Source organism: Perca flavescens, chromosome 13 (genome assembly GCF_004354835.1).
Source record: "Perca flavescens isolate YP-PL-M2 chromosome 13, PFLA_1.0, whole genome shotgun sequence".
Taxonomy (NCBI): Eukaryota; Metazoa; Chordata; class Actinopteri; order Perciformes; family Percidae; genus Perca; species Perca flavescens.
The window spans coordinates 8272692-8287124 of NC_041343.1; the positions used below are offsets into that span (position 1 = coordinate 8272692).

At 38.7% G+C, this 14433-nt stretch overlaps 1 protein-coding gene across 2 annotated transcripts in view; it reads right to left on the reverse strand.

Moving 5' to 3' along the window:
- Positions 1 to 7210, reverse strand: part of cltca (clathrin, heavy chain a (Hc)) — a 39815-nt gene extending 32605 nt beyond the window's left edge. For both annotated transcript variants that reach the window (XM_028594862.1, XM_028594861.1), the window contains exon 1: positions 6884 to 7210. In XM_028594862.1, the coding sequence (XP_028450663.1) occupies positions 6884 to 6925 (42 nt within the window). In that variant the 5' untranslated portion in view covers positions 6926 to 7210. The remainder of the gene's footprint in view (positions 1 to 6883) is intronic.
- Positions 7211 to 14433: the final 7223 nt, after the last annotated feature.

The following is a 14433-nucleotide window of genomic DNA, read 5'->3' on the forward strand; positions in this document are numbered from 1 at the left end:
CCATTCTTTAATGTCGCTGAATGTCGATTTGTGCTCTTAAGTATCGCTTAAGCATCGAAAAAAAATGATATCCAACCCTAATCATTGCATCCACTACTCAGGCTTATGCCTATGCCACTATCAACATGTGATTGTTGTTTCTGTCCGGTCCACTAGAGGGATTTTGGTGCATTGCATTTCTGGGACACCGCTTTGTTTACATTCATTTTTACCACAAGCACACAGCAACAAACACAAATCAACAGAGAAGCCTGTAATGAAAAATGATCTGCAAGTGAAACAGCTCTGTTGTAGAAGCTAACAGTGCTCGATCAATACACCGACAGCAAGTTCTGAAAGCACAGCCGAAACAAAATGTCATAAACGGGGTAATGTTAACATTAGTGTTAGCCACCATGCTAACAGCATTGATAACTTTGCCAAATGGACAGATAGACAACCCGAAAACATAATCAACAATGTTTCCTAGTGTCTAAAATAATTTAAGGGAATTGCAACAAAGTACTCATTAACTTTGAATAGAATTATTTAAAGATTTTCACTTTTATATCAATATCAGGCATACATATGATATGGGTCTCAAAATCCAAACACATTGTTATGCAACTCTGAAAACAAATAACTAATACATCATGCAGCACTACTGAGGATGTTTTCTTGCTCATCTGAGCTGATCCACAGCAAATCGTCATCCACTGAGCTCTCTCGTAATGAAGCTCAGTCAAACTGAGTAAATTACCATTAAAAGCCATGAAATTAAGATGATGGTTGCTTCAGCCAGCAGATTTAAACTATTCCTAAAGACCTCAAGGGAGCCACAGCTGTTGATTGAACCTGTATGTTCTTCCTTCAAAGAGGAAAGCAGCATCTTGCTCAGCAGAAAAAAGCCCTACGTGTGTCCCACACATGTAAAGTTCAAGGCAGGGCAGGGAAGGATGTGCAATGTAATGTGCTGAGGCTTGCAGCACTTCAATTCAGTGCTCCACAACAGGAAACCAGGGACCCATTGTCTTCCAGGACTGAAACAGGCATGCCCAGTGCTGCCTCCTCCACTACCATGTGACTGGTGAAGGACATGTGACCAGCCCAGGGGTAAAGAGCAAGAGGGCTGCCTTTACTGTTAGATAAAGAGAAGGGGGCAGAGAAAGAAGGAATGCATGCATTTCTGGATTCCATCCATCTTCTCTCCGGGCCAGTTCTGCTGAGGTGGTTTTGGGACTGCAGTTTCCTTTTTCTCACAAATGCACGCTTTATCTCACATTTAGACAGTGCTGCAGAATGTCAAAAGTACAGCAAATCTGTATCCTCCCCTGCCGGTCACGAGATACCAGCTGGTTAGTTACTAGCACAGTTCAAAGTGCAATATGCAAACCTTGTAAGGTCAGCTTTAAAGAGCGTGGCATCATAAACGAACACCCTTCCCACCAGGCCAACAGTAGGAAATGTAATGGTACAGGTCTATTCCACAAATTAAATTGACTATCAAACACCAATGAAAGTAAATCTGAATTATATGCATTTATTATCAGTACTGCCAGATCTCAAGTCCCATCTTTTCAGCGTATTCAGGAAACGGTATCCTTTCTCAGACCACAAACATCTAATTTAAAAATTACCCACATTAATCTAAATAAACCAAACTACCAATTACACCTACGCTTTCCCTCATATACGCATTATGGGAAAATTTGAAAAGCTTTCTCACAGCTTTTCTCAGATAACAGAACAATAGTGCTGCCAAATCATTCCTAGCTCTGTCATCCACCTGTGTTTAAGGAAATGTAATTTGACTTGATTCACAAAGTGACGTGCTGGGATCTGTGGACACTGTGCCCACTTAGCTACGTACTAACTCCTAATAGGGGGTTTTGCAATGGAAATATATAGAATCATTTTAATTTATGCCTTTGTTTCCTCTTCCAAAAAGTTCTGAGTTTATCTAATTATCTGCTCATGTGGCTAACATTGTTTGAGGAAGTGTGTGTGTACAATGTTTCCATACCTGTTAGGATAGATAGCCTAGTAAACATCAAAAATAAAGAAAAAGTGATGCCATGACATTTTTGTATAAAAGTATGTATAACATATGTTATGTTATGAAAGCACCATTGCTAGGTGTTCTGAAGGGACTCTTGGCTCCAAAATGGGAACTACATATTTATGCATTTATTATTTAACAAAAAAAAGTATCTTGGTGGTTGTTTTGTAATTCGTTTACCCTGGATAATTAACTGATAACATGTAAACATATCAGATCACTGTGTACACTTACAAAACATCCACATATGCAGAGAAAGTAAATGAACAGTAACCTGTCATTATGGACACATGTGAAATACTCTGCTGTATTAACACACTGTTTGATAAGCTCTTGTTTTTCCCTCCACATATCGACAGCGCCTATTTGGCAAAGGAAAGGAAACCTGGCTTGACAAACCCTGCTTACTAAATACAATATGCAGGGGAACTCTCTGTTGACAAAGAATGGACACCATGTTGTCATTACAAAAACACGACCAAGAGCCAGTTTTGATAATTACAGACAGCCATCTCCCAGGATATCACGGACCAGTATTAAATTGATACTGGTTCCTGATCAGAACGGTTATCCTTTACAGTGATAAGCCCCTGGGTAGTTGGAGCTATTATTCGTATTTGACTGGATTTTTATTTAACGTTACATACATAAAGTTTGCTAGGATAAGTGAGTGCATATACCATGTTGTGTGGGTAAAGAGGCCCTGCGTTATAGGTATTTTACTTGTGCAATTAAAGTTCTTTAACTAGAATCTGCACTACACTGTATAAATGGATGATATATAAAAATGCAAGCTATGCAAGTTGACCGGATGACAGAGGAATTGCAAAGTTTGAGGGGGATGGGGAGGAAGATAGAGAGACAGAGAGAGAGCATAGACCAAGGTAAATGCTTGCTTAAAATCTGTTGTAGGCAATGTAAAGCTGCCTCTGTATATTAGCTCCCTACACTAGCTACAGAAAAATCTAAACCATGTAAAAAATGGCAATTTGAGAATCATGGGTGAAAACTTTAAAAGTGGGATACAACAAATGATTAATTAGCATTATTTAAATTTCAACATATTTGACCATTTATAAAGCTCATCTCAATGTGGTAATAGACTTGTGTAACAGTTATTTAAACATGACTGAGATGTAGAATATCTTGATATGAGAATTTTACCATAATTTTACCACATTTCAATTAAATGGACAATAAACTTTTCACACAGCCCTTCCTTGATACTTCTGTGGTTATCCACAATCACATATCAAAAAGATGCTTCAGGGGAGGTTTGCAATGTAGGGCTGCAACTAACGATTATTTTAATAAATCGATTATTTTTTCGATTAATCGGATAAAAAGAAAAGCATTAATTTACATCAACTCAATACATACATACTTGTTGTTTTAGTTAATAGTTGTGTAAAGGTAAGTAACCCAAATAGCAGATACACACAGACTGACACGCAGAGACACACACACACACACTTATTCATAAAATTATTACCATCATTGTAGTAAGTGCAAGTTAAGTTCATTTATACACCACAACACTAATATATTTGTCAACAATAACTGATATGGGACAAGCACATAATATATACATGACAACAGATTGAAAAATTAATGGGCCAAAAAAGGCGAGTGAATAAAACCGTGTCTTTAGTCTTGCAAACTATACCCCCCCCTGCTTTATTACTGTTATTAACAAGCTAACGCTAGCTTGTCATGCTAGTCAGGTGGATAACTAGTAAACGGCAGCACCAGAAGAGCTACTGGAGGGGACGGTACGTTCCTCCCTTCAGAACGGAACAGAAGTAGGATAGTGTAGTGACTTTACCCTGCTGTTGAACTCCTTCCTCCTCATCAAGGACTCCAACAGGTTTACGTTTTAGGTGCTGACTCATCACTGTGGTGCGCCCGTGCCATGCCGTGTCGCTTTTGCTTATCTTGCAATTAACACGTTTTTGATTTATTTAGTGTGAAATGCTCCCACACCTTGGATGACTTAGGTCGTACTGATTTCTCTGCCTCCGCTGAGTGTTTCAGAACAACGTTACGGGTCTCTCCGGTCTCTCTCCGTATTTCCTCTACCCCCGCTCTGCGCTTTTTTTCTTTTCTTTCGCTTTTCACTGCTCTGCGCTGCTCTGCGCTCAACTCAAATTTTTTTTAATCTCCGCTACTGAGTGGCGTAATAGTTGCGCAACACAACGAATCGATAATGAAATTCGTTGCCAACTTTTTTAGTAATCGAATTTTATCGATTTTATCGATTCGTTGTTGCAGGCCTATTGCAATGATACCAACTTGAACCCTATCGCTCAGAACAATCTTAATGTCACCTCCAATTGTCCCAGGATAACACTGAGGCCTGAACAATCTAATTGGTAAAATGACAAGACCGCCATTGTGAATTTATCACATGAGTCTATTGGAGTAAAGTCTCTGAAAGTAATGTTTTGTTGAAGCACACGTTTAAAATTATAGTTAAGATGAAGGGATGGCATGGTGATTGATTGGTCTCTTGAAGATCTTGTGACTCTACTGCTTCAATAAGCTAGGATAGGATTCCTTCCGACTGCCTGGGTGATTTTGTGAGGAGCCATGGCAGCATCTTATAGTACCTGACTCGCAGAATTGTGACAATTTATCAGCAGATTTTTGGTCATACAGCTCTAACTTTCTACATGATCTGCTCAAGTGATGTATGCTGCGAAACATGCATGAAACAGCATATGCATTAATGAGAGTTGATTGGTCACACAGAATGACCTTGTGACGTGCCAATGACTTAAATCAGGGAAAGCACAGTTCATAGTACAGAGAACTACAGTGCAGTCAAATAAGTAATCTGAATCAAATGCAACCAGTTACTGTATTGTTATGCAAAAATCATAAATACAACCAAGACATATCAACAAGTTGAAGTTGTAAAATAGACTGGTTCCTTTAAATAAATCTTCAATACAAATATGAAGAGTCAGAACATGAATGCACAAGTTTACCTTGACTAAATAGAAAATATTCAATTTTAGTTCACAGTACCCACAGTAATTCACCACTTCTGTATTGCTCTCTCGTTTCACACTCACTACTGAAATCAAGAGGACTTAACAAAAGGAGTTAAAAAATCAATCCATAATTATTTCACTGTAACAAAAGTATGCACAGAAGACATGTGCTTGGCTTTGTGAAGCTCAGTCTCCATTTGCCATCTTGAGATAGGCCTACATATTAACTCATCCAAAACTAAGATGGCAATAACACACAGTGCTCTGCTGCACTGTGACTTTTTTATAAATAAATAAAAAAATAAAAAAAGACAAAAATTTGAGGACAGCATCCAACTGCTTTGAACAAGAACAACCCAACATTGCTATTCTCACAAGACTTGTACCAAAGTTTCGTAGTAGAACAAAGAAATAAGTGGCCTGGGTTGAAACATCCACTCTGCTGAGCTGTCACTAACCAAGATACCTAAAAGTCACAATCTATTCCAATGATACTGACCCTGACCTCAATTCAGGGCTCAGTGTCAAAACACTGTTACATGTGGTATTGTCATATGTTGAGCATAGACACAGGGCCTCAGAAATTAAAAAAAAGCTAGAGAGACAATGAAAACAGTCTGGATCACAAGTACATTGGCTATAGGCCCAATGCTGGTTGTGTTCAGACCAGGCTAGAAAACAAATACAAAGATTGAATAAACAAATTATTTATTTAAAGAGGTAGATCATATTTTTTGTTATCTGAGGTTCTTGACTGAAACATCAAAAGTCACTCAAATGTATCATTACATCTTGCAAGTAACTCTAGTCCAGACTGAATCCATAAGCTTGGAGAGCCATGAATCTTTCCACTTCCTTAATCTGAACAACTGGCAGTTTTATTGGGGTTATAGTAAAGGTGTGGCCATTTAAAATCAGTCCATATAAAACATAGGCCTGCACAATAACGGAAGACACCTTTTTTTCTAGTAATACAAAAATGTGAAATACCACCTTTATTACTACCACGTCAACGGGAGAGTTTGAATAACAGAATCAGAGATCAACAGAAACAATGTAATTCTCTGTGAACACTTGAGCCTCAGCCAACTTTGGCAAAGTCATTCAACATGGGCAGTGTAATAGCTGTGGGACAAGCCGACACACCACATGACCATATCTACAACCAGCCAATGTAACATCCTCGGATAATTACTTTCAAAGTCAAAGGGCAATGCATATTTTTAGAATAATATAAACGCAAAACAAATAAGTTGACTGTAAAAGTGATATTATTTTCATTTTCGTTACTGTAATGGCAAGTGGTGTACAGAATGCGGTTCAATCATGTCAGTACAGGTAAAGTTAATGAGATAATGAATATCAAATTCAAAGTTTTTCTAACAATCATCCTTACCTCAGCATTGACAGTGCCCATTTGTAATATATACGTTAACGTTCAGAGTGTGGGACGTCACTCAGAGACAACGAATACTTTTTCTGAGAATGGGTTCATGGCCGATATCACTTAGCTAAAAGAAAGGGCTGGGGTGACAACATTTCTGACTACGACTTAATAGCAATATTTATATACCTTCTGTTTGTGTATTGCAGACTGTCGCCATTAAGCTATATCACGAATAAGGGTGGCTGGTCAAAGTGTTAGCAAGAAGGCTAACGTTAGATGCTAACTAAGATAAACGTCATCCACCCTGTCTAGCTAGTTAGCATAGCTAGCAAAGCTAACTCGGCTTGTTAGCAATCCTTAACTTGTGTTTGAAAAGTCTCTGGAGCCATTGCGAATATCGTAGTCATTGCGACTGGAGGATAAACTTTACCTAACAATTGAACCATTCATTCGTCCACATACCTGCAGGTGCTCCTGAAAGCGAATAGGCAGTATCTGAGCCATGGCGGTTCCTCTCTCTCTCTCTCCTCCGGTTTCTACTAATGCTAACAAACTACGACTTCTCTTAGATCTTAGCCGGACAGCCAGGGGGCCTCTAGTCTAAAGTCCAGATGAATTAATTCTAAGCCTTATGTAAAACGTGCTGTCGGTGTGATGGTCCTTTTTATTCGTCCCTAAACTGTTTACTTGCGGTCTTCCCCTGGCTAACAACTGACGGCCACTAGACCGACTCCCTGAACCTGCAATGGCGGTGGAGGTTGGTCTGCAGAGAAAACATCCCGGAAATGGAAGTGCACTCAACAAGGCGGATGGATACCAAGTCACACTTTTTTTTAAAGTGCATCATGGCGTGTATAATTACTATTTAATTGGCAAATTTCTGAATATTTCATATGTATTTAATATTCTATTTGAAATAACAAACAGCGACACAAAACTTCAACATAAAAATATATAACAAAATAAATGTAAAACTGGAACTACTTCTTTCTATTCGCCCTTTGATTTTTGCCACATCATTCGTCTTTGTAAATTAACGTCAGTCCTACGTGTTGTGCACTTGTTCCTCTCAGCCAATCAGAACACTCTGAATTTAAGCTAACAATTCAATTTGTTCTTGTTGTCAATAACCATATGTTCAACATGAATTGTATTTTAATTAGGTTTATTATGCTTTCCAGCATGCTTAACATTCTCTATTATCATATGATCATAAATCACCATTTATTTGCCGGTTGTTGGTCATTACTGGTAAATATCCTATATATATACATATAATTTACTTTAAAGGAATGAACTTTCACCTGCACTAATGAACTGGACACAGATTACTGACAAACATGTTGACAACAAATTAATAGAAAATAAAATAAATTAATAGTTTTCCTACACCACCTATTATGCCATTCAAAACTTGCAAGCAAAGTATGGTTAAGTATTTTTTAAGAACTAAATTATAATTTTGCACGAAATGTAACTTCAAATGTTAGAAATAAGCACTGTGTCAATCTGAGTAATAAAAATGATGCTATAAAATAACGACATCTTCACTAAAGTCTGTAAGCAGAGTGTGTTTTGGTCTGAATCATGCAATATCTTTTGGGTGGAGTGTGCATCCAAGTGATCATTTCCCTTTTTTAGAGGATGTCACTTCATTGCTCAATGTAAAAACTGAATGCTGGGAAAACTGTTCCTCAAACGAATGGACCTTTTCACAGAGATGTCATTCTGCTGATCCAGCAATTATGGCTTCTGAATAAATGAGTGGTCACAGGAAAAAGGGTACATGGAATTTGTCAATCATATATGGTTCCCCCGAGAATGCAGGAGGATCCCTCTAACATTTCCCTAAGAAGCAAAGAATATGATATAGAGACACTGTAGAAAATAAACCTTAAGGTTGTGTCAAAGCAATAATAATATCAGAAGATTATTGTTATTGTTGTTATTGTTTGTCTCTGCGATAGGTGGGGACGTACTTTTTACACAATGTTATTTTTCTTCTTCTCTATTTATTATAACTTTTTAATCGTTTATTCATGCTTCATTGTATTATTCTCACTTTATTTTTGTTTATCATTGTGTAAGGAAGACTGGCAAAGTGAGCTTTCCATTACATGGTGTAAGCTGTCTTAGCTGTGCATATGATAATTAACGTCTTGAATCTTAACATTGCATTAATAGCTACAGCAAAATGAAGTCAATCCTCATGTTAAAACATTGGTATAGAGATGCCAGCCTAGTAACTAAGGTGCACTAGGACCTATAATGCGTGCACCGGGGCCCGTCGTGTCTACCTTACGCCACTGATGAGGCGTAAACGCTCTGAGAGTCTTTACTATAGGACTCATTTACCACAGCTGCATTGTCTATGTGCATCCAGACAACTTCATTGCTGATTAATTAACATACAACAAATCAAGTTATTTTCAAAAATATACATAAAATGTTATTAAATTGCACCAGAAATTATGTTGAAATTCCCCATTATGTTTTTCTTATTTTCTGTGGTGTCATAATAAAAAATTGTCCCAAAAGCATCAGAGTCCTACCAAACAACATCTGGATTGTGATCCACCCAGAATGATCCTCTGGCCACAGCTACTCAAGAAAAAGGGGAAAAAAAGGACAGGAACATTTCACAATCAAATGTTAAGGGGAAGCGTAAGGTAGGTTAACATTTGTTTTATCACTTTTTTTTTTTACAAAAAAGAATTCCTTCATTGTTATCCTACATTGCCATATTCATGTTAAAGAAATTTAGTGTTTTACTGTATATTCAATGTAAAAACTTACAAATTACATTAACCACCAATGGTGATACATATAATATCTGCTCTGTCCGAATGTATGAATAAACCCCCTAAAAATACTATATTTTGATTTCTGAATCAAAGTATAAATAAACTAAATTTCAGATTTCAGAGGAGGCCAGTCACTGCTGTGATGACAGAGGATTGCATGTAGCACAAACAGCAGTTTCCCTATTCTTTTTTCCAGAGATTAAATTGATGCGTTATGTTTCCCACCTGGGACCAAGTCTAATAAACCTGGACCAAACCAACTATTCAATTTTCATTTGCTAATCTATAGTCTCAGAGGCAGAGAGGGTGTAGTGGAGGCCGCTCTGAATAGACCATTCAACGCTGCTGTTGCCATGGATTCACAGACCAAGGAAACGCAAGACTCAGACACTAAGACAGAAGCCATGTGTGTCACGATAAAATGGGTGGCCTTTGGACTCTCTGCAAGGATGTCACACAGACCCACTGAGGCTGAGATTAGCCTCAGGCTCCATGCAAAATGAAGGGCAGCGCTGCTGGTTCTGCAGCCTGTGCCTTTGTCTACCCTGTAGACTCTCCAACAAGATGTCCCCATCTCTAATGTTTCTCATCTCCTAGGAGTCAAGTGCGGTCCACAGAAGAGCAGCCATGCTTGGACTAGATGTGCAGTCAGTGAGCATGCTTACAAAAAGGTAACTGTCTCCTTTACAGATTTTTGACCGTTAGTACACTCCAGTGCTTTGGCAAGGATTTAGGCACAGATGTCTTCCTGTGGCTGGGAGGATCCCATCAGGGACGACTGAGCGGGACTGACACTTGGATACGGAACCAGGATTGAGAAGTTCCATAGAAGCCCTATTGGCTCGTTTATTTTCTTTCTTTCTCTCTCTCTCTCTCTCTCTTTCTCTCATTCTCCCTTTAAGAAGACAGAGGTTATGGGTACATCATCACTGAAGTGCCCTTTAGCAAGGCCCAAAACGCCCGCTCTAGTGGAGCTATACAGTGGCCAGCAGATCAGACTGTGGTTGTACTTGGCAGCTTCCGGGTATCAATGTGTAACTGTGTGAATGTGATCAGGGCGTTCTGGCAAAAGAGAGGCTGCCTCTCAGTGAACCTTCCCTGAATAAATAAAACTTAAAAAATAATAATAATCACAAACTGTACACATGCATATGCACTGTAACACACGTTCTGTTAACTCTTTCTGTCTGACAATTAGCTGGTTCAGGTTTATGCAGCTCCCTATTTTTTAGTCACACAAGGGTGGTAATACCACCACTCTTATACACAACTTAAAGTTGTACACTTTATTACTGCCCAACGCCTCAGCTGCACCTCCAGTCTGTCAAACTCCTGAAGTTTGCAGTTGACACCACCCTCCTTGAATCATTATTATCTTTATTTTGATAGGAAAGCTGAAGACATGAAAGGGGAGAGAGAGGGGGAATGACATGAAGCAAAGTGCCGCCCAGGAGCAAACCTCCACATATGGGCGCCCGCTCCACCAACTGAGCTATCCAGGCGCCTACAGGTGGGAGATTGACCATCTGGTGACCTGGTGTAGTCAGAACAACTTGGAGCTATACGCTCTGAAGACAGTGGAGATGGTTGTGGATTTCCGGAAGACATCCTGTACTATTATTGCTGGCCATTGCACATATTATATATACTGTGAACTTTGGCATATCCCCTGATCAATATTTTTGCACACCCTGCACAAACCGTACAGCCTTCTTTTCCTTTCTACAACAGTTATATTGCACATATAGTCTTTTTACATAATTCTTATTGTAATATATCTCTTCTGTATTTATGTTCTTGACTGTAGCAGTACTTTTCTCTATTGTTTATACCTATTTCAATATGTTTATTGTTTATTGTGCACCTAATACACCAAAGTGAATTCTTTGCAAGTGCAAACTTGCTTGGCAATAAATCTGATTCTGATTCTGATTGTGCACATTTTGTCTGTCTATGTTGAACTATAAAACATATGCTAAATAATGCTGGCACAAATCATCTTGGGTCATTGGGTCATTTCATTTTCACAAACTCACAGCATACTGTAGCCTAACCTTTGAACGTCAGTGGAGGTGAAGTTACTAATTGACTGTGTGGGCCTTTGCACCTTGCAAGCAAGGTGTAAGAATAGCTTGTCACTGGCTACAAATACCAGTCTGAGGAGGGACTAATATAGCCAAATCATTTTGATGTAAGATCTGATTGGTGAACTGCTCAAAGTTTGGACCTGTTGTGGTATTTGGTTTAATGTATGAGTCAGCTGCCCTCAGTTTACTAAATACCAGGATTCAAAACCTGCAGTAGGGAGTTCAAATAAGTTTAATTTTTACTTTTATGGTTTGACTTAGCTTGTTACAAATACTAGAATACGACCAAGTAAAGACATGTACAACTTTATTTTATTTAAATTTAAATGATATGTAATTTCAATAAAAATGATAAAACTGAAACTGCCAGCATCACTTTATGAGGCATGCATCACTCTGATTGTAAAGAAGGGTAAGGACCCAACGGAGTGCTCCTCCTATAGACCAATCTCCTTATTAAACGTTGATGCCAAAATGTTGGCAAAAGTTTTGGCCCGTAGATCAGAGGGTATACTACCACTGACCATATCAGAGGATCAAACTGGCTTTGTAAAAGATTGGCACTCTTATTTCAATATACGTCGTTTATGTGACATTTTCTACTCACCTTCTGAGGCAGTTCCAGAATGCGTCCTTTCTCTAGATGCAGAGAAAGCGTTTGACCGCGTGGAGTGGAAATATTTATTTGCAGTCTTAGAAAAATTTGGATTTGGACCAAACTACATTAGGTGGATTAAACTGCTATATACAAGCCCAACTGCTTCTATCCTTACCAACTCTCAACGGTCTCAACCTTTCAATCTTCATAGAGGAACCCGTCAAGGGTGCCCTTTAAGCCCACTACTTTTTGATCTGGCTATTGAGACACTAGCAAACGTGGTTCGCAGCTAAAATGATATTTCAGGGATTTTGAGGAAAGGAATTGAACATAAAGTGTCTGTACGCCGATGATCTTTGACTTTTTATATCAAACCCAGATACCTCTTTTTTTGTAATGTTGTCCTTACTCACTCAGTTTGGCCAGGTTTCGGGATATAAATTGAACTTACACAAGAGTGAACTTTTTCCTGTGAATACGGAGGCACTTGCCTTAAAGTATACCAACCTCCCTTTTAAGATTGTGGGACATAAATTCACCTACCTCGGCATTATAGTTACAAGGAAACATAAGAAAATTTTCAGACTCTACTAAAGCACGTGAAAGAGCGCTTGATGCAGTGGTCACCCCTATCTACATCCCTGGTGGGCCAGATCAATTCTGTTAAAATTAACATTCTTCCTAAATTTCTATATATCTTTCAATCTATACCAATCTTCATTCCTAAATATTTCTTTGACTCATTGGACTCAATCATATCGGCCTATATATGGAGGGGTAAGCGCCCTCGACTAAACAAAGTCCATCTTCAAAAATCCAAAAAAGATGGTGGCATGGCACTGCCTAATTTCCGACATTACTACTGGGCGGCTCATATATACGTAGTCTTACTTTTTGGTCCTACTTTCATGATCGAGCTGACAGTCCGACATGAGTGACAATGGAGTTGAGATCGGTCCGAAATGTCTCCATTTTAGCTCTGCTGGATCCTAACTCCCTCTCCCCACAAGTAAATTAACTTAAGTTAATTAAGTTAATTTACTGAGGGTGAGGGGTAAGTTCAGGAGGCATTTTGGTTTCCATGATTTCTCTCTCTTGAGTCCTATTTTGTCCAGCCCTTCCTTTCAACCTTCACTATCTGATTCTGCATTCCAAGAATGGGGCAGAATGGGCATCGAGAAGTTTAAAGATCTTTTTACTGGTAATAACTTTGCATCATTTGCACAATTGTCTGAAAAGTTCTGCCTACCAAATACCCATTTTTTCAGATACCTGCAGGCGAGACACTTTCTCCATTCTCAGATGCCTAGTTTCCTTGAGGCAACCACTGCGACCACCGCCGACGTGTTACTGGGTCTGCATCCATCGCGCAAGGGCTTAATATCGGTTGTCTGTGAGAAATTGATGGGTATAAAACAGGCTCCTGTGGACAAAATTAGCAGGATTTAAACCTCTCACTGTCAAACGATGTATGGGATTCAATTTTCAGGCTGGTAAATTCAACATCTCTCTGTGCACGTCACTGCCTGTTACAGTTTAAGGTGGTGCACAGTAGAGGTATTGAAATTAATCAAATAATCAATGCATCGAATCGTGGACATGGACGATGCTGCATCAATAATCGGCAGGCTCATAATCGATTATTTCTGTTTACAATTTAATGTAGGCCTAACAACATTTCTGTTTACATATTCTGTTATGTTTTGCACATTCAGGAAGTGCCATGTGCTCAGTGCTGTAGTTTTATGTATCCAATTTATTTAGTATTAGAGCACTGCAGAATGTTTTGTTTTTGAAGCTTGAAAAGCTATGAATTAAATATCCTGCATGGCTTTAATAGAAACATTTATTTGACGCATCGTAATGCATCGAGATATCGAATCGAATTGAATCGCTGACATGATAATCGAAATCGAATTGAGTCGGGAGATCAGTGAAGATTCACACCTCTAGTGCACAGGGCTCATATATCTAAAGTCAAAGGTTTGTGCTTTGACACTTTGGAAAAAAAAGAAAGGAAAATGTGCATTGTATGAGCATTTTTGTGTTTGTGATTGAAAAATCACAGTTTCAGTGCAGACATGTTTGAGTTGGAATTTGTTGCCATCTAGTGGGCCGAGGCCTCAAATAGACATTGTTGGCAGATACAGTTAAAATTTGTTGAGTATAGCATCTACTATCATGTTCAAATAAGTGACACTATCATAGGAACTGTTTTTTGTGCAGTTTAATGGGGAGCAACAGCAGTCCCCTAACAATAAATGTCCATACTTTATAATGGTATTAGTACACAAAGTAATGGCATTTTCTGGCAGAATCCTAGACATGCTGCAGTGCCACCTGTTGAGCCTCTACTGCCATGTACTAACAGAGAGTGGCACTTGGTAATCCTTCTACCAGTGAGCTTGAGTGATTTAGTGACCACATCCATGTATGCAGTACTTCCCTAACAACATCTGAATACTTGCCATGCTCAAAGGAGACAATGTTAGTTTGACTTGTTTGAAAAGTGACCTTGAATAT